This window comes from Carassius gibelio, chromosome A20 (assembly GCF_023724105.1).
Source record: "Carassius gibelio isolate Cgi1373 ecotype wild population from Czech Republic chromosome A20, carGib1.2-hapl.c, whole genome shotgun sequence".
NCBI classification, from domain to species: Eukaryota; Metazoa; Chordata; class Actinopteri; order Cypriniformes; family Cyprinidae; genus Carassius; species Carassius gibelio.
In genome coordinates, this window is record NC_068390.1 from 24,301,541 (window position 1) to 24,329,215 (window position 27,675).

General features: G+C 34.7%; 1 protein-coding gene across 5 annotated transcripts in view; it reads right to left on the bottom strand.

Moving 5' to 3' along the window:
* The window catches only part of LOC127938988 (MAP/microtubule affinity-regulating kinase 3), a 55,408-nt gene extending 28,018 nt beyond the window's left edge, over nt 1–27,390 (bottom strand). For all 5 annotated transcript variants that reach the window (XM_052535952.1, XM_052535949.1, XM_052535951.1 and 2 more), the window contains exons 1-3: nt 26,741–27,390; nt 16,792–16,983; nt 16,209–16,262 (exon numbers count right to left, since the gene is read on the bottom strand). In XM_052535952.1, the coding sequence (XP_052391912.1) occupies nt 16,209–16,262; nt 16,792–16,983; nt 26,741–26,791 (297 nt within the window). In that variant the 5' untranslated portion in view covers nt 26,792–27,390. The remainder of the gene's footprint in view (nt 1–16,208; nt 16,263–16,791; nt 16,984–26,740) is intronic.
* Between the last annotated feature and the right edge of the window lie 285 nt (nt 27,391–27,675).

The following is a 27,675-nucleotide window of genomic DNA, read 5'->3' on the forward strand; positions in this document are numbered from 1 at the left end:
ATAAAACCGATTTCATGGTACTGAAAATTAAAAGATAGCTCCGTTGAGATTAATTGCGAGGAAACAAATTATTTTAAAATTCATTCTCAAGGTCTTTTTAATATTGTGATGAATATCAATATTGCACGATATGGAAAAAATATATAACGGGATAATATTTTTGGAAATATCGCCCAGCCGTAATCAGAATGGTCAAAAAGCCTCACAAACGAATCCATTCCTGAATGAACTCCCTAACCCATTAACAGTAATGAATTATCCAAAAGACTCACACATGAGTTATTATTTTGAATCAGTATAATTATTCCTTTACTGAATTAACTCGCTTTATTTGTTAGAATGGTAATAAATCATCAAAAAAAGAGTCCAGAACTCATGAGTTTTCTATCTGAATCAGTATGATGACTCCTTCACTAAATGAACAGAGTGGTAATGAATCAGCCAAAAAGACTTAAAAAGTCAGTCCTTCAAATCCTTTACTGAATGAAGTGCCTGAATCTGTTAGAACAGTAAAGAATCATACAATAAGATTCACAAACTCATCATTTTCTGATAAACCCTTTACTGAATGAAATGAATGAACAGTCAAATACAGTGAACAGTGATTTTGTGTGAATCTTAAATTTGTATTATTGCAGACTGGTTGTCCATATGACAATATTGAAAATAAATAAATATAAAAAATTACATTAAAATAAAAAAAATAAAAAAACTACACTAAAATAAGGCTTTAATAATATATAAAAACGGTATTATATATTTATACGCAGAATTATGCAGGAAACACTGATCTTACCAAAACATACACAACAATAAGCTGATATATAAAACTACAAAACAGTGCCGTGTGGTCCCATGATAATCGGGGCCTGATAACAGGATGATGGCGTTTAAACTGACAAAACAGTTTGCCGAGATCATGGTCTGGGGTTTTTCCTTGTTTTTATTGCAGAAAGATGGATGCTGGGAGCACATGTTCTAGAAAAGACTGCACAGCAGTAGTTTTAGCCCACAGCCACCAATTACAGATCGCTAATTAAAGAGAGCGAGGTCTCCGCTAATGAGCGGAAGCCATCCAGACATAGATGGGCATGGTGTCTAGAGCAGAGCTGCTCTGAGGTGGAACATCAGCTGTTTAACATCTTCTGTGAATCGTGAAAGATGAGTCATCAGTGGTATCAGAGATGTGGATGGACCACCACAGCTTACGGTTTAGATGTCAACACAGCACACTGCTGAGAGTGTAAAACAATTACTCATCATTGACCCATCCGCATCACTCATAAGAGAAAAAAAGGATGCAATGAGGAATAAGAATTAAAGTTAACTGATGAATAAAAAGTTATAATGATTTATATTAAAAGATTCTAAAAAGTGCTTCTGCAAAGCACTATATACGGATAATGCTATGAAAATTAGCTCAAACGGAAGTCTCACAATAAAAATAAATGTAAAAAGACAATTAAGAATTCAGATATTATGTATTTCTGGAATCGTCTCGAAGCGTCGGTTTAACAGAGCGAGGTAAGATGAAGATGCAAACCATTTAATAATAATCAAATTTTAACGATACTTTTTACGATAGAAATGTTAAATGACCGACAGCTACAGCCAGTGATGGAAACTACTGGAATATGGCCATTTTGAGAGAGAGAGAGAGAGAGAGAGAGAGAGAGAGAGAATATTCAGTATTCAGATTGCGGTTTAAGGTTTAATGTACATTATTGTTTCTACACTATTTTCCACCTTTCTGAAACGCATTTTTTTTTTTTTTTTTTTTTTTTTTTTTTTTTTTTACAAAGCGCATGAAAAGTGAGGTGTGATCTGATTGACCAACTATCCAGGTGACAGTATGCCCATCTACTTGATCAAATTCTAGGTGGACTGAATGTTTGCCTGTAAATAACACACTGTGTAGATGCCATACTCGTCAGCATCAAGTGCCGATGTTGTGTGTAGGAGTATAGCTGCACTGCAGAGAAAAGCTCTCTACAACACATGCATGCTATTTTGTAAATGGATGCAATTTTGTCTCTAATATACCTACAAGCAATTAGCGCAGAATTTGTTAAGTGCTCACATGCATGTGGGTTATAGTGCACATTCAACATTACTGCATACAAACAATTGCAGTATGCGCTTTTATGTGCGCATCTCAAAAAATGTGTTTTTCTCACGGCCTGAGGTGGAAGCTACTTCCTGTGTTTCCCAAGGAATACACTCAATAGTGTTCTATTGGAAAACACACCTATTCACTGGAGTTTCACAAAGTGATGATACTTCTCTTTGCAATCGCTGAACACCCTCTGCCTTTGCCTTTAGTTCTACACATGGGAAAAGCACACCAAGATGGAGTTGAATGTTGTCAATTCATCAGACACGAGGTTTGTAGTATTTTAAGGGAAAATGAGTATTTGATTATTGGTTGATGCCACTATGGAATCTCAGATGTAAGCAAAATCAATTTAACCATAACCAAAGAACTGAACTTATTCAGGTCTGGCCCCACTATTTACAATCTAATTTGAATATTCGATTTCACTTGGAGGTACACAGAAAAAAAAAATGTTGTAGGATTTATGTTGAAACAATATTCACAAAATGCTAGTAGATTTAACAAATAAGCAAGTAACAAACTGAATTAAACATGAGATTCTGTAGTAGAATTACAATACTTTAAAACATTTTAAATAGTATTTTCTCAAACATACTCTGATCATTTTTAGTTTTAAATGAAATGAAAAGTACAATTAAGTGAGGCCCAAAGACGCATGATGAGCACAAATAGACTAGTTGGAGAAACCACAGAAAACAGCTACGTGTCTACTCAGAGCTCTTGAAGTGACAGGAAGAGGTTTTGTCTGTGCTTTCATATTCACTAACTAAAAGCCAAACAGAGCATTAAATGTAGGCCTGTCAATTTAAAACATTAGTGCAAGTAATTATAAAATAACATTCCTAAGGAATTAGCATCAGAGCCACTGAAGTACTTGAATTAATCACCTGAGCCATAAATGCCATTCGACTAATCACTCTGGAGATGCAGAAAATGACAAGTTTGATTGGCTGATGGCATCAAAAGAACGTGCAAATTCCTCACAAATAACCATATTGAGCAGTGACATCAAAGACAGCACAGCAGAGAGGAAATGTATATTCCAGTTCATGATTTGAACTCTAAAAAATTTTTGTGTAATTTTTGCCTTAGTAAAAAAAAAAAACTTAACTTGACTGATTTTATTTGAACACATTTTAAAATGTAATTTAGTCCTGTGATACAAAGCTGAATTTTCAGCATCATTACTAAAGTCTTCAGTGTCACATGATCCTTCAGAAATCATTCTGTGTTTATTTGCTGCTTAAGAAACATTTTTATTTCTATTATTAAGGTTGAAAATGGTTGTGCTTATATTTTTGTCGATTTATTTCAGGATCCTTCAATGATTTATTTTTCTTTATTATTATTTTCCATTCTTTTATGACTATAAAGTCATAAAGCGTCCTGTGTTGATGTGAAGGAAAAGTAAAAATGCCAGCTAATTTCCTGAGGTTAGTAAAATAGCCCCACCCTCCACTGTCCAAACACCAATCACAAACTGGTCACTCTGGATCCCAGCAGGCAACTGGCAGTGGAGAAACAGGAAACCGTTCCGCAGTCCCTCAACAATCACTGCACACTCCCCTCCTCTCTCAGCACATCTCATAAACAGGAAGTCACCCCGTCCTTTGTTCTGACGTCCACACAGCACACACAGTTCTTACCTCTACAACTGCACATCTGTAGCACATGAGCTGCTGCGGTAAAACAGACAGACCAGCGGTTCACATGTTCAGATATGAACTAGATACACACAACAATAATGCTAAATAATTTGACTGAATAAGTCTCAAATTGCACTAGTTTCAAGTATTCAGCAGCCAATTATATTCACAAATAGTGGTTCACACAATTTGTGTTGGGAAATGTTTACTTTTTTAAAACAGTTTATTTTTCTACACTATTTGCATTTTTAAATAATTAAAAATAATACTATTTAACATTTTGTCTAAACAGAAAAAAATAACATTAAAAAATAAATGTGAATGCTAGAAGTACATTTATGCATCACATAATTATAATATACAGTATGAAAAAAAAACATTTGCTAAATATTAAATTTAATGGTGTTATTCAATTATTAGTGTTTCTAAAGATTAACTATGTCAGCATTAGATAATGGCTAATTTAATTTAAATAGAGGAAATAGGTGAATAAATATCAGTAAATACTCAGTATTAAAAAATATACAGTGCATTCCTAATTACATGGTTATTTGCATTTCATTATTTGCATTTGCACTATCCCATTGTCCTGTTGTCTGAAATCAGAACAAACCTCCAACCCATTTTCAGGTCATATAATGTCTCATATTGGTCAAAACTACCAACAATAGCAACACTGTCTACATGACAGAGAAGTAGATTAAAAAAGTATGTACAGTGCTAGAATCTCTTAAAAAGGACAAATAAGGCACAAAAACTCATGCACGCATACACAAGAACAAACACACACAAGGTCTATTTCATTATCTTTTTTTTTTTTTTGTGCTCTTTTGAAACAAAACATGCCCTTTCAAATAAACAATACATTAAACCCAACTGGGTTTACTTTAGAAGAGCAAGCATCTCTCTTTGAGCACTTCGAATCGATGATCTGTCAAACAGAATGGCCCTAAACCACTAACCACAACAGGAAGTCAAACTTAATGCACAAACACGTGCTATATAACACACAAACATACGACTCAAACTATATTTCCTATTTTAGTAAACATCTGGCCCTCAGATCTCATATTCAGTTCCTTCTGGAGCTAAAGGTGAAACACTGTCCAGTGTCCACCTGATTTGGATGACTTTTGGACAAAGGGGATAAAGTGAAAGTGGGACACAGACATATTTAGATGAAATAATCCAGAGATGAAGGGTATGAGGCAGCTCAATGAATCCTCGAGGTGATATTTACTTCCTAAAAGATTTAATTTAATTTTCTTTTCCTCCTTTCATAAATCCAGGCTGCCAGCCAAGATATTAGGGCAATATATATATAATAAAAAAACCTGATAATCATACAGCTTATGGGAACTATAACAGTAGAAAGGGGATATGTTAAAAGTAATATAAAACACGTTTGGGCAGGACATACAAGTTTGGACACACTTAAGGGTGAGTGAACGCAGACCCTCATCACAATTACTGAACATTATAATTACAGAACATTATGAGATTTGCTCAGAGGAATCTTACTTTCCCTTTTTTAACTTCCTCCACGGCACATTTCCCCGTTTAAGGTGCATGCAAACAGCAGTTACCGTTCCTCACACTGCTCCACTTCTGAGAACATCAAACACTCTCAAATTACTCATGAAAAGAGATCAAATAACTGCTCAGAATGCAGCATGAAAACAAATCCTGCTAGGTTGTCATTAGTGCTTCATTATGTGCTTGTTTAAGGATCTTTTAGAAAAGGCCATACAAGAAATTGAGGCAATAACTGCTTTGCATATTTTTCTTAAGAAAATGTGTTTAGGAGGTGCTTGTTCTGAATGTTTGCCAGCAGTGATGCGCGGGTCAATGTACAGTATAAACAACCCGCACCCGACCGATGTTTTCAACTAACCCGCCCGCAACTCGGACCGCAAAAAAAGAAAAAGAAAAAGAAAATATTGTACCCGACCCGCTTCCTGACCCACATTTTTTAAAAGTAGTAAATGCGTCACCCCTTTGTATTAATTTAATTACTTAAATAGGCTATAGCCAACAGGATAATAAGAGTTATGACCGCACACATAAGGCTTGCCACAAAGAACCGGTAATGATTATGAATATGTCTAAATTAGCAAGGAGACATTTAATTGTTTAGTGATAAACTGGTGTTTTCTGTGTCTCTGCTAAGATGAAGTTGACGATGCAGACTCGTCATGAACGCCAGAGAGAAATCCACGTTTCACATGGATTACATAATCAGATAGTAGCCTATTTATTTTGGTTTGAATTTTTTTCATTTAAAAGTAGACATTTCAAGATTTCTGTAATATATTGCCTATATTTCTTTTTAAACCCACCTGACCCAAAATATCACCCAAAGTTTCTACAGCTTTTTTCTTAGCTATTTCAGAATCTGGGGCTAACTTGTTACTAATATCATTAAAAATATTTTTGGATGACTCGTAACCGATCAACCTGCCAGGACATTGCTTAGCGGTTTGATAAAGTGTTCAGAGTGTTTATGAGTACACTGCAAGTTCAAAATTTGGGGTCTACTCTGTATAATAAAAAAAAAGAGAAAGAAAGAAAACAAAACAAAAAAGAAAGAAGTCTCTTAGGCTCACCAAAGCTAAACTGGTTTGATTCAAATCACCGTAAAAACATTATTATTGTAACATTTTTGTATTTTAATATATTTTAAAATGTAATTTATTACTGTCATGCAAAGCCGAATTTTCAGCATCATTACTCCGGTCTTCAGTGTCACATCCTTCAGAAATCATTTTAATATGCTGATTTGCTGCTCAAACATTGCTGATGCAAACATGCTAAAAAAAAACTTTAAGAACTTAAAATAGAAACTTCAAGATCGAAATATTTAGATGTTTCTTTGTACAAAAATATAGAGCATCTAGGTTTAGATGTGGAGTTGTTTGTTTTAACGCTGTTCAGCGATGCTGGTGAATCAGTCTGCTTTGATCACAACCAACCGTTCACAAACCATTCATTCTGCCAGACGCACACACAAGACAGGACCAAAATATCCAAAAGGTAGACTAAATATCAGCCGCAACAACATCCTGAACTTCAAGCAGGATCAAAGAGATTAAACAACTAAGCTGAAATGAAAGACAAAATTCAAAGAAATGCTGTAGGCTCAAGCATAGTTTCATAACAATGTACAGTACAAACTGACCTCGAAAGAGTTAAAACATGTCAATCAAGTGGGGAAAAAGCACAACGGGACATATCGAGCCTGCTTTGTCTTATAGCTTTAGCCTAACTCGGACAGGTCTCATTTGCCATGAAGAAATTAGGTAAATCTGAGTTTCACAGACATTCTCTGTGATCCTGTCTGAATAAAACAAGACAACAGTGGCAAAATCACAGCACAAATGACCTAGAGTTTTTCAATTAACTCGGGAAATTGAATCCCAAGCAAATAGGAATGTTTGTGATTGTGGTATAGTATTCTTTTCATAACGCTTCTCCTTGCCTTTATTGAATACTGTAACTAAAGCTTAAAGCTAAATATATCAAACCTAAATACTGTTTTGCTGCATGGTGCACCTTTATTATGAATTTAGACATTCTTGGCATTTCAAAACCAAGTTCGTGCTTCTAGTAGAGCCAGTTGAACTACAAGAAACAAGTAAATAATTCTTTGCATACTTTCATAAATCTCTTTTACACTACTATTCAAAGATTTGTTTAGAATATGTTTTTGATGTCTTCTGCTCAACAAGGATTTCTTTTGATGTCCTTAATATCTTCGGCTCACCAAGGCTGAATTTATTTGATCAAAAATACAAAATATTTTTACATGTATTTTAAAGTGTAATTAAATCCTGTAATGACAAAGCTCAGGTTTCAGCATAATTCAGCTTAATTCAATCTTCAGTGTCACATGATCCTTCAGAAATCATTTGAATATGCTGATCAAGAAACATTTCTCATTATTATCAATATTGAAAACATTTGCTGCTTCATTTTTTTTATATAAACTAAAAGCTAAAAAAAAAAAAACACAATTTATTAGAAAAATGTAATCTCATTACTTTCACTTTTTGAACAATTTAATGCATCCTTGCTGAATAACATTTTTAGTTTTAATTTCTTTCCTGACCCCAAACTTTTGAATGGTAGTGTACATAATTACACAATTAATCACATACAATGCATATAATATTGTCACATCCAGACTATACACTCCTATGCTAAATATAACTGCAGATTTCTCGCCCATCCACACACATGCATACCTTATGTTGCTAATTTTAATTCAAATGGGCCACAGAAAATTTATCTCAACCAAATCATAAGCATCACAGACATTTTCTTAAATGTGTCTAAGCAGCTATAGTTAAAATCTATGAAACAAGACCTGCTTCCTGTACGGTCTGTCTTAGGGCTGTGCAATATGGACCAAAAAAACCTATCACTTTTTTTTTTATACATTTAGCAATTTCGATTTTAATCACGATGTTGACACACACAGACATGCTTTACAGTCATAAATGCCTTCAGTATAAATTTGAAACATATTTCCAAAAGAAAACCAATGAGAGCTTTATCAAAAAGTTGTAACATGTCTCTAGAACAGACTTAAGACAAAATAATCACTAAGTAAAGATGTCAAACAAAATCTAGACATATCGCTAAACATTTTAATAAAAAAATAAAATAAAACCCGTAGTCAGGGAATGTTTTTTTTTTTTTGCCATGCATCGGTGCCTCAGGTGTTATATGTTTTGCCCAATATATTTATTGCCCAAGGTTCACACGTACTCCGGTTCAGAAGCAGCAATGAGAGCACATTATTGTAACGCAAAAGCACATTAAAATAATGCACGAGGGTGAATCTATCTGCTTGCACACAGATTTGCTCAGATCATAGACTGTATAAGGCTCAGATACACACTGCCTTACAACGTGTCTCCTCTCGCTCAACCTGTGTCCTGTGCACTCACAACTCTCTCTGTGCTCATGCGCAAGATATTAAATCTTTTCTCATCTTTCTATTTGTAACCTTTTCTGTTCTCATCTTTTTACTGCGTGCAGTGTGAACGTTCTGATCCGTTAACATGGGCTCGAAAAAAAAAAGGCTACGCATCACAGACAGAGTGTGTGAACCTGGAGTTAGGCATATGCCCAGTCTGCACTGTTCTCGTGCTCCACTTAGGTGCGCTGCATCCTGATTGGTTCAGATAACATACTGCGGGAGGCCGGGGCTGCATAAAATCGTGCTATAAAGCTATTTAGAAATCGCGATTTTATTTCGATTAATCGCACAGCCCTAGTCTGTCTGCCATCTAATAACAATTTCCAGACAAAATTAAGAAAATATTCCATCCTTAACACACCTTTCTTTTCAAACTGGTGAAGACCTGGTGATTAAATGCATTAGGCACATATTGCTTTAAATGTACAGTATTTGTGTGTTTTTGTGGACTGGAAAGAGTAAAAGAGTGTCCTGATGTGACTACAGCATATCTCTTACTGACTCATGAGATTAAACTTTTCGCTAGAAATATTTCCGTGAATCAAGCATCTACACATCAACTGATCAGTGACAGTAAATCAAACAAAACATTTTTATTTCAAATAAGTGCTGTTCTTTTGAATTTTCCATTCATCAAAAACATATTTTAAATATTTTAAATACATTCTATTTTAAATATACTAAAATAAAATATTTACTGCAAAATGGAGTCATAATGCTGAAAATTCTAATTGGCATCACAGGAAAAAATTACATTTTACACATTTTACACAAAAAATTATAAATTGTAATAATATTTCACAACATTACTGTTTTTCCTGTATTTTTTTATAAAATAAATGCAGCCTTGATGAGCATAAAAGACTTCTTACATTAACAAATCTTACCGACTCCAAACTTTTGAAAGGTTAAACACACATCATGGTTATATTTGTCTCACTGAATGTAATATCAGCTCATTTTAATTTACTCTTGATTTCCATCTTTGCACTACAGTAATGAGCAAATAATAGAAAAAAGATCTTAAAAACAGGAAAAATATAATTTATTGGTGAAATTCAATCACCATGGCATTGAGATCCATCGATTTCAATCCATATTTTGAAATATATTCATTGTACCATATTTTGATGATTTCAAAATATAAATCACCATACCATTTTCCAAAAAAATTAAAATAAATTGTTGTTCCAGGCTCACTTCCTGAGCTTTCATGTGTGCTTGAATCCTTTTGATATGATGTTTGTTTACAAAAATTGCAGTGTGAATTGCTTCAATAATTGTACATTTCTAAACGCCAGTATTAGAGGAATGTAGTGTGCTAATACCAAAGATTCACGATTAAAAATATCTAATCTGGTTGACAGGATAAAAACAGGAAATGGGATATCCATGATATCAGCAGCTGAAAAAAAAAAAAAGAACAAAGTAGCCACTGGGAGCGAATGAAAGGTGCCACATTTGTGCATTTAAGATCCTTATAAAAGTAATTCATATAATTATGCTTCTTTATAGACAGTATTTTCGATTATTTTAGATGGTAACCAAAACAGGACAGGAACAACCAATCCAGATGTTAAAAAATATCAGGTCGAATCCAGACATAATAAGGCAAACAAGTAACAAATAGACCTGCACAGATGCATTGCTTTCTAGATGATATAAGCACAAATAGGGTCAATGCCAGTGGGACGACAAGCCCGCAAAATGTTGCCAGATTGCAGAGGTTTTGTAAACATTCACATTCCATTTCTTAAATCTCTATCATTTTCCTTCATGTAGTTGTATAATCATCCAGGAGAACACCTATTATGCTCCTATGATTTCGTTGATGTGGAAAACACGGACGAAATGTTGGAATCCAGTCTAACAAAGAATGTCAGAGAAATTGTCAAATTTTGAACGAATATATCAAAAGTAGGGCCGTACTACAAATAAAACCACGGTATTACACATACTCAAGCATGTTACGTAATGCTTTTGGTGTTTTCAGCATTTCATTTGATAAAACTATCATCGTATCATATACACACAGTCCTTTTCAACGTAATAATAAAACTTTATTTTAATACTTCCATGTTCTAATTTAAGCAGTGAACCTCAACCTCAATCTTTTCACTTTGTTTGCCAAAAATAAAAAGAATTGCTAAATTTTCATTTGGTTACATTTTTAAAGACTAAATTGTTAATGTTTTATGCCTTCATTTGATTATCACCACTAATAAATTTGCATCATAAATAAATAAAATATAAATAAAAAATAAAACATTTTTCAGATCCCTATTACTGTAAATAAATAAATAAACAAATATATGTGAAAAAATACATAAATAAAATGTTTTCAAATAGTATCAATTAATTTGATTAGACAAGCTTTTTGATTATTAAATATTTCATTAAATCAGTAAACCATTAATTAAACCTTTAAAACAGAGTCCAGAAAATAAAACAGAAAACAGAATTTAGGAAAAAATAAAACAGATTTTATAGGGCCCTAAATATGCAACTGTTAACTTTTAATAAGTAATCAAGGAACATTTATTATCATTATCAATGTTGAAATCTGTTGTGCTGCTTAATATTTTGTTTAAACATCACACAATTTTTCAAGATTGTCTGAGGAATTGAAAGTTTAAAAGTACAGCATTTATTTGAAATAGAAATCTTCTGTAACATTACAAATGTTGATACATTTTACATGTACTTGCAAATTATTAAATTTTTGCAATTTTTTGTTAAGTTTCATGATTTCAATTACTTATACTTTTTGGACTGCCAATAAAAAAAATAATAATAAGAATCTGAAAAAATAAAATGGAATTTTGGAAAAAATAAAACTCATTTATAGGGCTCTGCACTCTTAAAAATAAAGGTGCCTAAAAGTTTCTTCACAGCAATACCATAGAAGAACCATTTTTGTTTTCACAAAGAACCATTCAGTCAAAGGTTTTTTTAAAGAACCATCTCTTTCTTACCTTTTTATGATCTAAAGAACCATATTTTGCCACAAAGAACATTTTGTGAAACAGAAATGTTCAGATGTTTAAGGCTCTTTATAGAACCATTTAGAGAAAAAGGTTCTTCTATAGCATCGTGAAACATCTTTATTTTTAATAGTGTGACCTATAATTGCTAAAATACCCCTAAGCACTTGTCCTTTCCTCATGAACACACACAAAGGAGAGACCGAACCATCTGTGCATCGCACTAGAAATAAGCATATCTAAACAGGTGTTGGGCGATGTTGCCTTAGGCCGAATAAAATAAAATATGATCAAGAATAAACTTAGGATTTAAGGCTTTCTCAGAGGAGAAATGGTGACTCATCCCATTTTTTTCATATCCCTGATCTCAGATGTTCCTCATTCACTAGAAAGGTAATGCTGTATGAGAGTTTCTAGGATACCTGTGCAGAAAAAAATCATCTGGGATCATTGAACGGCACTGCTCTCTTACTTCAACACCCACACACACATGATCTAAAAACATGCAGCCATGATGTTCACGTGCTTCTTTCAGCTACTGAACGCTTGGTCTGCTTCCGCGCTCTCAACCTCAACTCCATCGCAGGTTTGTCAATCGCTGATATTCATAGATAAAAAGAGGTTAATTATAACAAGGAGATGGAACATGCACCAGAGACTGTCCTGTCTTCCCACTCTCGGAGGTTGCGTAAGAGGTCGCACCAACGAAAAAAGAAAAGAAAAAAAGGCATCGGTGAGAGACAAAGAGGAGAAGTGAAGTGGTCATTGTCTGTGAGAGGGCCTGAGGTGTGTGGGTGGATGCTGTTTTTGAATATTAAGGTTAACGGCAAAGCGCTGCGTGCCAAATGAAACGGCGGCTCCAAGACTTGTAAAAACTGACTCGGTATCAAGCATAGCAATTTTCTCTATGTCTAGTATCACTGCATGTCTTCAAATTGCACTGTAAGTGTCAATAAGATCTCAAGAGTTTCTTATGCTGAGTGATAAACCACAAAGAGCTGCTAACAGCAAACATGAAATGAGAAACATGAACACAAAAGTGCATGGCACTTCAGTTTTTATTTTCAATGTTATATTTTATATATATATATATATATATATATATATATATATATATATATATATATATATATATATATATATATATATATATATATGTGTGTGTGTGTGTGTGTGTGTGTTTGTGTGTGTGAGTGTTTTTGTAATATCACTTTGTAGAAATTTGTATTGCGAAAGAATCTATACAAATCAAATGTAACCGAAATGAATAATACTAAAAATTACGTGTTAGGTGCTAGAAAAAATGTACACACCACCTTAATCATAAATAAATATTATTTTAAAATAACTACAATAATACAAATAATGGTGTGGTATTACTACATTTATTTAGATAAATGCTAAATAAAAGTGTATTCATCCCCCTCCAAATAAATAAATAAATATTTATATTATAACTACTAAATTAACTAAATTATAACTACTACTTCTATTAATGCTGTGGAATTTTACATTAGATAAATAAAATTCTTTTAAAAATGAATACACCCCCAAGGGTGCATCATCAATAGTTTTGGTCAGTTTTCCCAGAAAAGAAAAACTATACATTTTTACTACACATAAAAGGTCATCTTGTTATTATATAGGAGTACACACAAGCAAAGAGATGACCTGAATGCAAACAAATATAAACTAAAAGCCAGAAAACGATAAATGTGATTTGATACGGTCTCATATTAACAACTAAAAACTCCTGAAAACAACCAGAAACATAATTAAATGTACAGTTCGTTCAAAACAGAGTCCTGTCATCACGTTCATACCCTCATGTTGTTCCAAACCTGTATGACTGTCTGTCTTCTGGGGAACACGAAAGAAAAGAATTCGAGGAATGCTGAAAACCAAAACAACATCGGACCCATTGACTTTCATTGTATGGACAGGCATTTTTTCTAATAAATCTTCTTTTGCATTCCTCAGAAATAAAGTCATACAGGTTTATGATGGCAAGTAAATGACTGGTGAAGTATGCCTTTAATAGCATAATTTATAGTTCTTTATTAATGCAGGGAGTGATATAAACGACGACAGTATGGGTCAGACTTTCAGATCTAGCTCTATCACTGCCATCCAAGCCTCGGTCTGTCCACTACTGAAGATTTTATTATTTAACCAAACGGGGTCACCGCTTCCAATTCACTTCCACATGTGGGTCTCATTAGAAAGTCCAGAAAAGAAAACAACAAGCGACTTACACAACAAGCAACACTCAAGATCCCAACACAGATAAACTGCCATTCTAAAAGATTGGTTTTGCACCCGATACTGAATCTAATGCTTAAGTGAAAAATAGGATAAGATAGAAAGATAAAGCTGAAACCAGAACTGAATACAAGTTCTTCCAGTCAATTGGAAGATAAAACAATCCGTGACCCAGTTTTGCTTGAGAGTTTTTTTTACATTTATTTATTTTTATCCAAAACGACTTGCAAGGAAAGTCTCTAACTTCTTTAATTGCAGCTATTGCAAAATTTATAGATGCTGTATGTAAAATTTTGACTCTACTAAAGCATAAAAACACCATAATATGTTTGCAGATATTAACGAAATGTGCTAAGTTAACATACTTGTTTATTTGAAAAACAATGCTACAGTCAGTTATTCTCCTTTGAAAATGTGCGTTCTGGGCCAGAATGTCAGTCTCTGTTTTGGTTTGTGAAACCCGCTCACCGCCCGTTTAGTTACCCAATTGTATTTAGACATCCTGGGTTGCCAGTTGAAGGAAAACAGCACATTTAATTTCATTCATCATCAAGTGCGCTCGTTCCTGTTGGTGTCGTCAATCTGGTAACCTACATGAGCATCGAGTCTAAATAGGAGGGGCCGGGTGAAAAAAAACCCTCTCCAGTATTTTTTTATTTGAACTGCAATACCTAGTTCAACCACTGTGCCAATCCTACATATATATTCGCAGTCTAGCATCTTACCCATTTGGCTACCATTACCCCAACATCCCCTTTTGTTAAAATAATATGAAAGATCAGACATGAGATATCAGAAATGTCAAGCAGTGAAAGTGAGTAACAGGTTCTGAATCAGCACTGATAGTGAGTCAGCCTCCTGTCCAGAACTATGCAGTACAGACGAGCAGTCATTACACACATAGACAGTGATAGCAAACATCCTCTTAGCAGAGATAATGTTTTTGAAAGAAGTCTATTATGCTCACCACCATGGATGCATTTTACTGCATATTGCAAAAAAGAAAAACTGAGTGTATTATTATTTTTTTTTATTAATTTGTCATTCTAAATATATATATGTGTGTGTGTGTGTGTGTGTGTGTGTGTGTATAACAAATGAAACAAATGCATGGAATTTAAATATAATACCATGCATATATCTTGGTCTTACATGTCACCGGCTGCATTACTCTTTATACATCTGTATCAGCCATAACAAATTTGAGCCACTTTAAAAACAACATCTAGCTATTCATTTGCCAACCACAATCACTTTGCAAATGAGTTCCTCCTTTCATGCCTTCGATCAAGAATGCCATGTAAAGCAAACCAAACAATGACAGATACTTTACAATACTAACCAACAGGCCTTCAATAATCAACCTCAGGTTATTGAGGACATGACATCTTCATTGCAAATACATACTAGGGGTAGCAGTGGACTGCACTGGGGCTCGATCACACCCAGTCTTTGCCCCTTATATCCCAAACGGATCACCATCTCTGCTCCAGAGACACAACCTAAGCCATGGGCTGTCATTCAACTCACAAATGGAAAACGGCCTAAATCAATGGCCTGGAAAAACAAGTGCCAGCTAATTATAGGGAAAAGGCAGCCAGTGGAAGAGAACATCAACACCTCACATTGGCCTCAATGTGACAATGTGATCTATACAGTCCATCCGGAGGTAAGAAACACACTCTGGTCACATTTTTTGGCATGAAATATGACGAACTCCAGGAGACCCAAGCTAAGCAAAAAGTTCCATCTAAACACTCTGATTTCCACTCTGCATATGTGTAGTTATTATACGAGACTCTCATTCTGATTTCTCTACTCCGGCTATTATTAGCGGCCTCTGAAATCCAAGTCCACAGAGGATTCCTCCATCAGCTACCGCTCTCCCATCATGCACCACTCCAAACAGAAGTGCCTTTGATTTTTGGTCTGCATCTTGTGCTGATGAAAACAAATGTGTCAACTAATGTCAAATCAAAAAGATAACGGATTTTAAAAATAGGCATTAAAAAGAAAGCGCTCCAAAAGCAACTGTCCCTCGCAAATAAATACAGTCATGCTATCTACATACTGTATGTGGTGAATGTTTAATTCGTCTGGAATTGCATTCTCGCACACTCTTATCCTTAAACAGGTTAAAAGAGAGAAGGCTAGGGCAGACTGAGAACTAGAAGGACTGGATTTTTATAGCTCAATAGTAATCCTGAAATGTTTACCTTTTGAAGGCTGGTAGGATTAAGCTGTGTCTTATCAATTATTTTGATGGCCACCTGCAGGAAAAAAAGAGAAGAAGAAAAAATGTATTTCACTACCTTGTTCAATGAAATCGGACGAGTAGCCAGTAAAAGAGCATCAATATTACGATTTTATCTCCGCAGCTCAACTCAACAAGCATTTGGGTCATATTTTAACCAACAAAATTATTTAAATCAATGTTTTATTATTTAAAACAACAACAAGAACAACAAAAAAAACTCACTATTTATTTATAGTAATTTACTAATTACATTGCTATTTAGAGATTTTTATTTATTTATTTACTGCATAATGACATTATTTTATAAGAAAAAATGTAAATAAATTTTTTTTTTGTCAGGACAAGGACTTTCAATACTGTATTTAAGGGATACATTTGCATCACAGTAATTAGATTTTGGGTAGAAAATGTGTTTAACTGAAAAATAAAAAAAAATAAAAAGCCAAACTCTGCTGTGTGTGTGTGTTTATATATATATATATATATATAGCAAAATTGTGCAAAGTCCAAAAGTTCTCCATTGAGATGTTCAGGAAGCTCACCTCTCGTCCTGTGAGAATGTGTCGTGCCAATTTGACCTTGGCAAAGTTGCCCTTGCCGATAGTTTTGAGGAGCCGGTAGTTGCCGATATGTGGCGTTTCATCGGCACAGGAGGCGATGGAGTTCCGACAGCGGGCCCCTGAACGCCCTGGACGGGACGCCACTTCATTTCGCCCATCCGTGTGTGATGTGTGCTGGAGACAGATAAAAAAAAAAAAAAAAAAAGATTAGTAAAGACAAATGTAGTACTGGTCAAAAGTTTGGAGTCTGTTAGAATGTTTTTTTTGTTTTATAAAGAAAGTCAATTTTGTGCTCAAGGACAGATTACAATAATCAGAATTGAAAGTGTAGACATTTATAATTTTACAAAAGATTTCGGTTTCAAATTAAAGTTTTTCTTCCTAGCATTCTATTTATTAAAAAATCTTTTTAAAAAAATGTAGTACCAGTTCCAGGAAAACAGCAGAACAACTGTTTTCAACATTGATCATACAAAAAAAATAAAAAAATAATCATGAGCAGCAAATCACCATATTAGAATTTTTGAAGGATCATGTGACACTGCAAAATGGAGTCATGATGCTGAAAATTCAGATTTGCATTACAGGAATAAATTACATTTTACAAAAGAAAAAAAACATTCTAAATAGTAAAAATATTTCACAATATTACAGTTTTTGCTGTATTTTTTTAATCGAACAAATGCAGCCTTGTTGAGCATAAGAGAGCTTTCTCAATCCTAAACTTCCATTTCATTTTGTGTGACTGCAACAGTCTTTCAATTAGATAAAACTGTCAGAATGTGCCATTAAAAAGTTTGAATTAATATTCTACTCATGTTAGAGATCTCCTTATACTACATTTGTTTTGGTAGTCTGACAGCTGTTAAACGCCAGGTAAATGAAAATATAAGGAATGTCAAAAGCTGTTTGCATGAAAATATCTGAACCCAACAACCTCAAAGAGGAGCTTCACTGCAGGAAATATCTTCATTTCCTCCCATCAAGGATAAATATCTGTGAACCAAGCCAGTCAAAGAGTTACAGTTGACATCTGTTTGTGCTACAGTATGATGCCTCTAAAGCTTCCCCTCATAAGGGAGACATGTAAATAAAGTAATCTGGACAAAATGTCAGATGGTTTCCTGGATTTCTGCTTTGACTTCCTTTTTCGCTGAAAAATACTGGAGCTGCATCCTTTTACAAATAGATACTTTTACTATTTTCTGTTTTTTTAAAGACAAAGTTTCTTCCTGCCAGTCAAGTATAAGTAATATTTGGTCACTTATAAAAACGGACATCAGTGATTTTATGTGAATATTATATAGGAATTTAAAGTGACAGTAAATTTAAAGGAATAGTTCACCCAAAAATTTCCTACAGTGAAAAAGTAGGCTAAATATCCTGTCGTCCTCTCACATCAGAATCCACAGACATATTCGCATTAGACATTTTTGTAAACAGTGTTTAATCTGTGCATATTTCTCTCCTGATTCAAACTAAAGAAAAAAGCAATATGGAAACGGGGCTTATATTTCACGTGAAAGTGATGGTTCGAACCTTGATGGATTTGATTCTTACAAACACGCAGCTTTTCACTTCACAAGATGACGTTGTGTGGATTACTTGTGAATTACAGTGATGTTTTTATCAGCTGTTTGGACTCAAATTCTGACGGCACCCATTTACTGCAGAGGATTCATTGATGAACAAGTGATGCAATGCTCAATTTCTCCAAATCTGCTCCAATGAAGGAACAAACTCATCTACATCTTGATCTAAATTTTCAGCAGATTAAAATTTTTCGGTAAACCATTTGTTTTAAGTTTGACAGTGAATATGAAGTTATAAGAAAATAAAGACAACTGAGTTCAGCGTAGGGCTGCATGATGTGTCGTTTAAGCACTGATATCGCAATGTACAAATCCACGACAGTCACTGCGATGTAGGCAGTGTTAATTTCGTTGACTAAATATTTTCGTCATTATTTTCGTCACGAATATATTTTTGCTGACGAAAACGAAACGAAAACTAAAATAGAAGGCACTGATGGAGACTAAAACTATGACTAAATTGATTGACATTATCGTCAACGAATAAAGGACGAGACGAAAATAGACTGTGACGAAAATCAAATCAGCAGACGGGAGAGATGCGAGGAATGAGCAAAAGAACCGGCAAAACAGAACAGACTGCATGAGAGAAGAGAACCAATCAGAGCCTGACTTATTGAGACGTGAAGCGAAGGTTTTCAGTTTTTATGAGCTCCCGGGAAGTCGGCATTCGAAGAGGTGAAGGTGATAGGGACTTTAAGCAACAGCCTCTGGTGGAACGGCAACGCCATTCTGGCGTTGTATTGCGCCTGCGCGAATTTAACTGCTACTTTGTGACGTTCTAATTTAACGGTCTACTACGGGAGAACAGCTGATTTGCCAGAGTCGCTACAACGTGAGAGGTTAGGTAAATAAATGTTATGTTTTTAGACTTATTTACATCATACAATATTAAAAACTCCTCTTCTGACAAAAGATTGTCATTTAACGCCAAAAGCAATCCTTCTCTTGCTTTTTTAAATTATATATTTTTTTGGATCTCAATAAATGAATTAATGCTGCGTTGCGCTGTTCTGTTTTACCGTTGCTTAGTGACTTTTACGTTCTTGGCTACAGCGGTGTGACGGCAAACTTCCGGTCGCTGTAGCCGTTCCATTCGCAGCTGTTGCTTAAAGTCCCTACTGTCTAAAAGAGCGACAAAATGTCCACAGCTCACTTCACGTTTGACGACGAACAAAACAAAACAAAGTGTAAAGCACGCAGAGCGCCCATTCGTGGCAAGAACACAACCAATTTGAAAAGACATTTACAGACGAGCCACCCGGACATTTTCTCAAATGTAATTTCACAACGATGTTCTTTTGTTTATTGAGCTAAGCAAAATTGGAATAGTGCAGTGCGTAGATGTTGTAGCATTAAATATTACGAACTGAAAAGTACTGTAAAATAGCCCCTTCTTCAAATTAGATGCGAGCACAATACTAATACGTAATATCATGATAAATACATTTGATTAATACTAATGTTTAGTATATTTTATAATGTTCTACTTGTTGACAATATCACAAATATTTCTATATTAGTCATGTGAAACATGAATGTTCACATCCTATCATTATACATACAAATCTAGCAATATTGTAGTATTTAAAACATACAATATTGCTAGACAAATGAATACCTTATAAAATCTTGTTACTTTTTTTATCCACCTAGCTGCCAACTTATTAAATATTTACTTTAAATGTATGCACTTATTGTTCAGCTCAGCTGTAAACTTTAAGGTCCTGGACCTAACTTTATTTTTCTTTTATTGATGGTCAGTTGGCAGCTAGTTATTGTTTACATTATCATGACAGTGTTTGCTGCTGCATAAAAGCTTTTGAATCGAAATAAAGACACAGTTGTGTTGAAATAAAGTTGAATTTGTGTTTTATATATTTTGGTTAAGTTTGTTTCCTATACCAGTTGTAAAAAATTGTCTAGTAAATCTGTTATTGATTTTAGTCTTATTTTAGTCGACTAAAATACCAAGCAATTTTAGTCGACTAAAATACCAAGCAATTTTAGTCGACTAAAATAAGACTAAAATTAAAACAAATCAGATGACTAAAACTTGACTAAAACTAAAAAGAATTATAGTCAAAAGACTAAGACTAAAACTAAATTAAAATTTCGTGTCAAAATTAACACTGGATGTAGGTTGTCGTAGTTCATCCGTTATTCATTAACTGTACGGGCCAGCTGCTCCCCGGCCCTTGACGAATGTGATAAAAAATGTGAGAGAAAATTTGATTAGATTTCATATCGCAATATATATCGCAGAAAAATAAAATATCGCAATGTCATTTTTTCTCAATATCGTGCAGCCCTAGTTCAGCGCCACTAATGATGATGTTAACATAACAAATTAGCATTACTCAAAAGACAAAAGCTACTGAATCAATAACTGTAATGGATGAGCGATGATAATTAGTGGCCATGGTTGTAGTAAATCATGTCAGCATCACTGAGCAAACAAAAGGCAGAGATGACACCATCGCTTCGCACAGCGATAACTCATCTATGATACATTTTCAAGCAGCATGCCGGTCCATCTGGAACAGAGGGACTTAAATTAGCCATCAAAAGAACTCCAATAGACATCTTAATAATAATATCCAATGTAGATGAACAGACCACAGCATGCGTGCTGCCGGGATGAAGAAAAATGAACAAGATCTCTCAATAAAGGATCCAGGAAATGAGGTATGACGTGGATGGAGACTGAAACAGATCAATGAGATGTTGCCTGCATCACTGCGAGTAATGCCATTCATGTCATGAAAGACCTTAAGCATTACAAAATTGGCTAGTACTAGTAGAAAACTAGTACTAGTAAACTAAAAGATGATCCTGTAGCCTACAAACTACACCAGATTTGACAGTAATGTCACAAGTGTGAGTACCTGTTTTTATTACGTGGTCACTATTGCTTGATATTGTTTGATATGTACTGACTATTTATACATTTTTAACCTAAATCACAGCAGCGTTCATCTATGAAGGATCTAGGCGGACAAACATACACAACTGTTAGCTAATCATACCAGTGTCTACAAGATACCACAGCTATTCAAACAGAGAGTCAAAACAGGACATAAAATTGCCTATTACTACTAAATTATGATGTCTTTTGATGTAAAACATCTTTATAACATTACAAGTGGACCTTAGAGAACACTACAAAATAATAAAAAGGCCGTTGCAATTACCCCTTTTTCCTGTGAAACAAAGCTGTATTTTCAGCATCATTACTCCAGTCTTCAGTGTCACATGATCCTTCAGAAATCATTCTAATATACTGATTTGGTGAAAACGATTTTTTTTATCAATGTAAAAGGCCTTATTGTAATTTTTGATCAATTTAACGTGTCCTTACTGAAAAAAATATTAACTTCTTATTTTTATTTTTATTTTGATTGATAATTTACATTCTGCATGATGACACATCTGGTTTTAAGGTCCCAGATTGACATATTAGTATGTGAGTCATTAAGTTGTTAGTTATTAACTTAATAAAAAGGAATAAAAGAATGAAATCAAGAACAATTATAGGAAGTACTCACAAACCACTTCCCTATATGGGGAACAAAATATTAATTTCCATTACTGATCCTCATGTCACAAGCATTAACTTGATTCCAATAAACTACTAAAGAGAGCCAATCACAATGATTTGTGCTTCTGGTCTTATTGTGAACTATTAAGAAAAAGCAGCTTGTCTTTATGATCAAACACATGTGAGTCTAATCTACTTTCCAATGGATTCAATCAAGTTCTGTCCTATATATTTTTCACTCAAAAATATGTTTCATAACAAGTGAAATGGGCTGCAAATGGCAATTCACATTCAGTAAAAGTAACAGAAAAAGATACATCGCACAGAGATATTATAAACCAACCAGTATGATAGAAATCCATGCACAACATACTAAAAAGCACATTTGTAATGGTATTGTGAGAGCATTCTGCCACCCTGTAATTTATGTGATTCATCAGAGCTTTGTTCCCAGGCTAATACTGAACCCTAAAATGAGTAATATGGCAGATATAGTTTGTAACTAAAAATGTCAGACTCACTCGATGAATAATATCACAGTAAATAGGAACTGGTTAACATTATTACAGAAAATAATGATACATTTACATCTAAACAGGGGGATTTAAAAAGTCTAAACCTATATTCAAACCTAACAATTAAATACAAAAAAAGTAAATGTAATATTAATTAATGTTTACATTCAAAATGGTTACCTAGATTAAACTAGATTAGCAAACAATTTTCAAAGGCCAATCTGAGGAACGCACATTTTTCAGATACAAAACATTATTCAAACTAGCTGTGATTTGTAGAAAAGCAGGTGATGAGTCATTGCTATTTTTTGTCTAATAAGAGACTGAACACTTAAGTCTTAAATGCATGAATGACTGCATTAAAAAAAAACATGTAGTGAAAAGTCTGAGCAAAACCATTTAAAATCATTATTTAGGACCATGACAGATCCTTAAAAAGACGGTGTCCTAAATTCTCCCTCTAGGACAAGCGCTCTCATCTAGGACATTCTAGAGCACAGAGTCACAACATGAAAACCGCCTATAATAACATCGTTCTTGCTGATAGGATCTCAACACAGTTTCATTTTAAATGTCTCAATACAACTTCAGTCAATATCTGATGCAGCCAGTGTTACAACAAAATCAATCGGGTTCTACGCCATTTAAAGGGCTTATCACAACAGTCACTGTAATTCTGATTAAACATTTGCCAAATATGCTCGAAAATCTCACAGCCTGGACCGGTTTCAATGGCATTATACATTAAAACCTTCCTGTGTCAACAAATCTTCTTCCTTTCTGACACTTAATGGCTTTGCACATTACAACGGGCTCATTACAAACGGCATTTTCCCTCTATTCTAAATTTAATCAGCCTAATTAGAATGAGTAATTAGCACTTACTATAGCTATGCGATGCCTCTTGACAGAGTGGGAGCCCTTCATTCTAGCATTGGCGATCTGAATGGCGTCGAAACTGACAGGCGGTCCGTTTTTGTGATGCTGACAGCTCATTGATTGCCTGGCACAAACCGATGCTCAGAGGAGCATGAAAACATTTCCGACACTTGTCGTTAGATGTCTGACGGGTGCAGAGAATTAGAGCTCTTTCTCTCTCTCTAACTCTCTCTAACTCTCTCTGGGTAGCAAAGAAGGGAATTGTCGTCACTCAAGGACTAACCAGTGGTGAGACTGCATAATCAGGCAGGTAAGGTCTCCTCACTTATCTGTTTGTCGCTTTTCTAACCAATGAAGCACAAGAGCTCAAGCACAATAAACTCTATTCATACAGCGCTTTTTTATAGATACTGTAATTCAAAATGCATTTCAAATGAGTGGAGAACTCGATATTCTTTTTTCAGTTTATTTATTATTTTTATGGATTTCATTTAAACACTGCACATCACTGCAAAATTTTACTGTGTGGAGTAGTGTTATTTAACTATTTGAATCACAATTTTTCTAAATTCTTGTATTATTGTCAAGCATGCAGTTTGTATGACCTACTATTAATTGATTGCTCACATGGAATATTAAAGGTCACGTTTTTCGTGTTTTTTTTTGAAGCTTTGATTGTGTTTACAGTGTGCAATATAAAATGTGTTCATGTTCCACGTCTAAAAAAAAACTGTATTTTTCACACGATTTACTTACTTGTATACTGCTGTTTTCACTGTCATAAAAACGGGCTGATGCTTTCCTTGTTCTATAAAGTCCCTCCTTCAGAAATATGTAACGATTTCTGATTGTGCCAGCGGTTCCTGTGTTGTGATTCGACAGCAGCGGAGCGCGCGCTGCCCTCCTGGAAACGCGATTGGGGTAGTTTTGGAGTAGTTTTGAGAAGCAAGTGGGCAGTATTTGTTGTGAAAACCTGGCAATCCTGATCTGAACGCACGTTCTGGAGATGTACTTCTAATCACAGAACGCCTTTACTGACGAATGAAAATACATAGTTTTACATGTGGATTATAATTTTCGGGAACAAGTTAAACATAAATTGTAACCATTGATCTCTAAGTACAACGTCCCTGGAAAGGCCAAACAAAGATGATTGGACTCCGAGATGAAAATAACAGCGTTTCGACGACATACAGTACCCCTTTTTTGTGTATTCCTGTGGGCGGAGGTTAGTCAAAAAACGGTTCTAGTGACGTCATTACTGCAGGAAGTAGAGGGATGTAGTCCAAACTGGTCATTCGATGTAAGCGAATTCTGTTAAATAAAATATCTCTTTTGGCATCGAACTTTGAGCTTGAGAATTTTACAGATATTATTTACACTCTAACAACAACATTACACACTAACTAAAGTTTGAAACATGGGATCACGAAGAACGGGACCTTTAATACTTTTAAATGATTACAGCACTGTCTATGTGAACTGCAAATAAAGTTGCAGCTAAAACAAAAAACAGTTTCCACTAGTGTATGTAGCATGCAGAGTGGAACATTATGTCACACTATAGGAAACATTGTTACAATGTACCTCTGTAGTGAAAATATTGCAACAAAGTATCGTTGTAGTGAAAATACAGTGTAACATTATCACTAGCAGAAATATGTATATATGTAACCTGTAAGAGACAAAAATGTTATATTGAATCAGTTTAGTGGAATTACTGTTATGCTGTACTGGAAATATTATTAAATATCATTATATTTTAAATGGTCAAATACTGTAAAATGGGAATGGAAATACCGTTACAATGAAGCTGAAATATTGTCATTTCATTGTAGTAAAAAAAAACAAAACAAAGATTACACTTGAACAGAAAGAAACAATGCTTCACACTGTAAGAGACATTGTTACACTGTACCTGTTGTGAAATTATTGTTACAAAGTATCATTGTAATGAAAATACAGTGTAACATTAACACTAACATAAATAATGATACATTGTATCATTGAGTAATCTGTAGCAGAATAATGTTAACTTGTGTCAATTCAGTGGAAACACGCATAAGGTAGCCTATATTGGAAATATTGTTCAATATTTCCATAATGGAAATACTGCTACTCAGTAAAACTTTAGTGGAAATACTGTTACTTGAATTTTATTGCATTTTATCACTGTAGTGAAAAAGACCATATTTGAGTGGAAACAATGTTTTACACACTATAGGAAACATTGTTACACTGTATCTATGTAGCAAAAATGTTGTGACAAAGTAACATTGTATTGGAAATACAGTGTAACATTATCACTAGGAGAAATACTGCTACACTGTATCATTATGTGATCTGTAACAGAACAAATTTTACACTGATTCAGTTTAGTGGAAATACTGTTATGCTGTACTGGAAATATTGTTAAATATAATTATATTTGAAATATTGTCACTAAAGTTGTAATGAACATACTGAAACACACTGAATCATTGTAGTGAAAAAAGATTACACTTGAGCAGAAACAATGCTTCACACTATAAGTTACACTGTACCTCTGTGCATTCATATTGTTACAAAGGATCAGTGTAGTGGAAATACAGTGTAAACACTCTAGCAGAACCACTGCTAAACTGATTCATTATGTAGCAGAAAATGATACATTGTATCAGTATAGTAAAAACACTGTTGCTGTATTGGAAAGAGTTAAATATCATTATACTGAAAAAAATATTGTTACTCTGAAAAAAACGTAAATAAGAAATATTGTTACTCACTGTACTAAAAATTGTTACATTGAAACAAAAACAATGCTTCACAATATAGGAAACATTTGTTACAATCTAACTCTGTAGCAGAAATATCTTAAAAACCTATCACTGTAGCTGAAATAATATGCAATCAGCGGAAAAACACTACGCTGCATCACTTTGTTACTCTGTATCGGAAATATTGTTACAGGAAACCGCACGAGGGTGACTTGACAGTTCTTTTGCGAAGTGAAGCTGCGCGTGAGAGTCACGAAGATTTTTTTTTTTTTTTTTTAAGAAAATAATAAAACCAAACAATATAAATACAATACAACATTTAAATGCTAGGGGGAGGTATAATCAATATTACAAGAATACTTTAAAGAGTGTTTATGCTTGTAAATCATGCCTGCTGATGTTTATTCTTTTTAAAAACCGTCACACCGGCGACGGAACAGTACTTGCTTATGAAGCGGTGTAAAAACATGAGGAGAGTGTCACACCTGTGGGAAACAAGTTCACAACCCTGCTAATAGTGTCATCATCGACATATGTTGCGCGAGCGCGCCCGCCCTAAAGTTTAAAAGTGGATATGGATTTTACAGCCAAATGAAGACTGTAAAATACAAAGAAATTCCAGTGAACCACAATGGAATTCATACTTACGTTTTCTGTATCTCTCTCATTGACAGTAGGAAGTGGTGTTCTAGTTGACATTTTAATGTGTCTTTTATCTCCAAAGTGCTTCCTGCAGTCCAAGTGTGTCTGATCACAGCAAGCTTCAGTTCGCAGGGTGGACAGCCGCCGGGCTCCAGCTGATGAAGATCATGGATTCGATCAACATCAAATTCCAGCACAAATAAAAGATCCAGATTAATGCAATAATTTATCCAGACGCATAACGGCACAACAGGTCACCGGTGACACAAAGGAGCAACTCTCCATAAAGATCTGGCAACCAGCAGGTCATAACCAATATGATGCGCTGGGTTACTTAAAAGAAGAAAAAAAAAAACTTTGCCAAAAGTGCCTATTGTAAACTTAAGCACAGACAGTTCCCAGGCCCCTCAGAAACTGCATACAGCGTTCAGACAAGGAAAAGGGGAGGGGGCGTCCGCTTCAAACCGGTTCTGGATCTTGATGTAAGCTTTCCGAATGTGCAGTTTCGTTCCTTGGTTCTAGACAATCTGCTCTAAACCACTCCAGATTGATTAAAATCCTCCCATCCAGAAGTGTAGGGTACACCAGTCCAGACAGAGCTCAGTCCAAGATGGCTGCGTGCGGGCTGATGGTGCCAAGCCAAACCCAGCGCAGCGGCAGCGCAGCCGGAGGAAGTGAGGACAAAGGCGGCTGCACAAGCTCATTGGCCGGCGCGGCGCTGTTTGTTGTTGCTGGGGTGATTACTAAGGAGAAAAATGTACCTGTCTGTCGCACAAAAACCCGGCAAAATTACTCAGTGCTCTATGTTAGGATCGCCCATCCCAGTGATGTCCGTGACCATGAGAATGCTGGACTCTGGAAATCATTTAACTAGTTTATAAAAAGTCAGTGAATGTTTTACCATGTTCCATAGTATGCTACTGTACATTGGAGTACAAAGT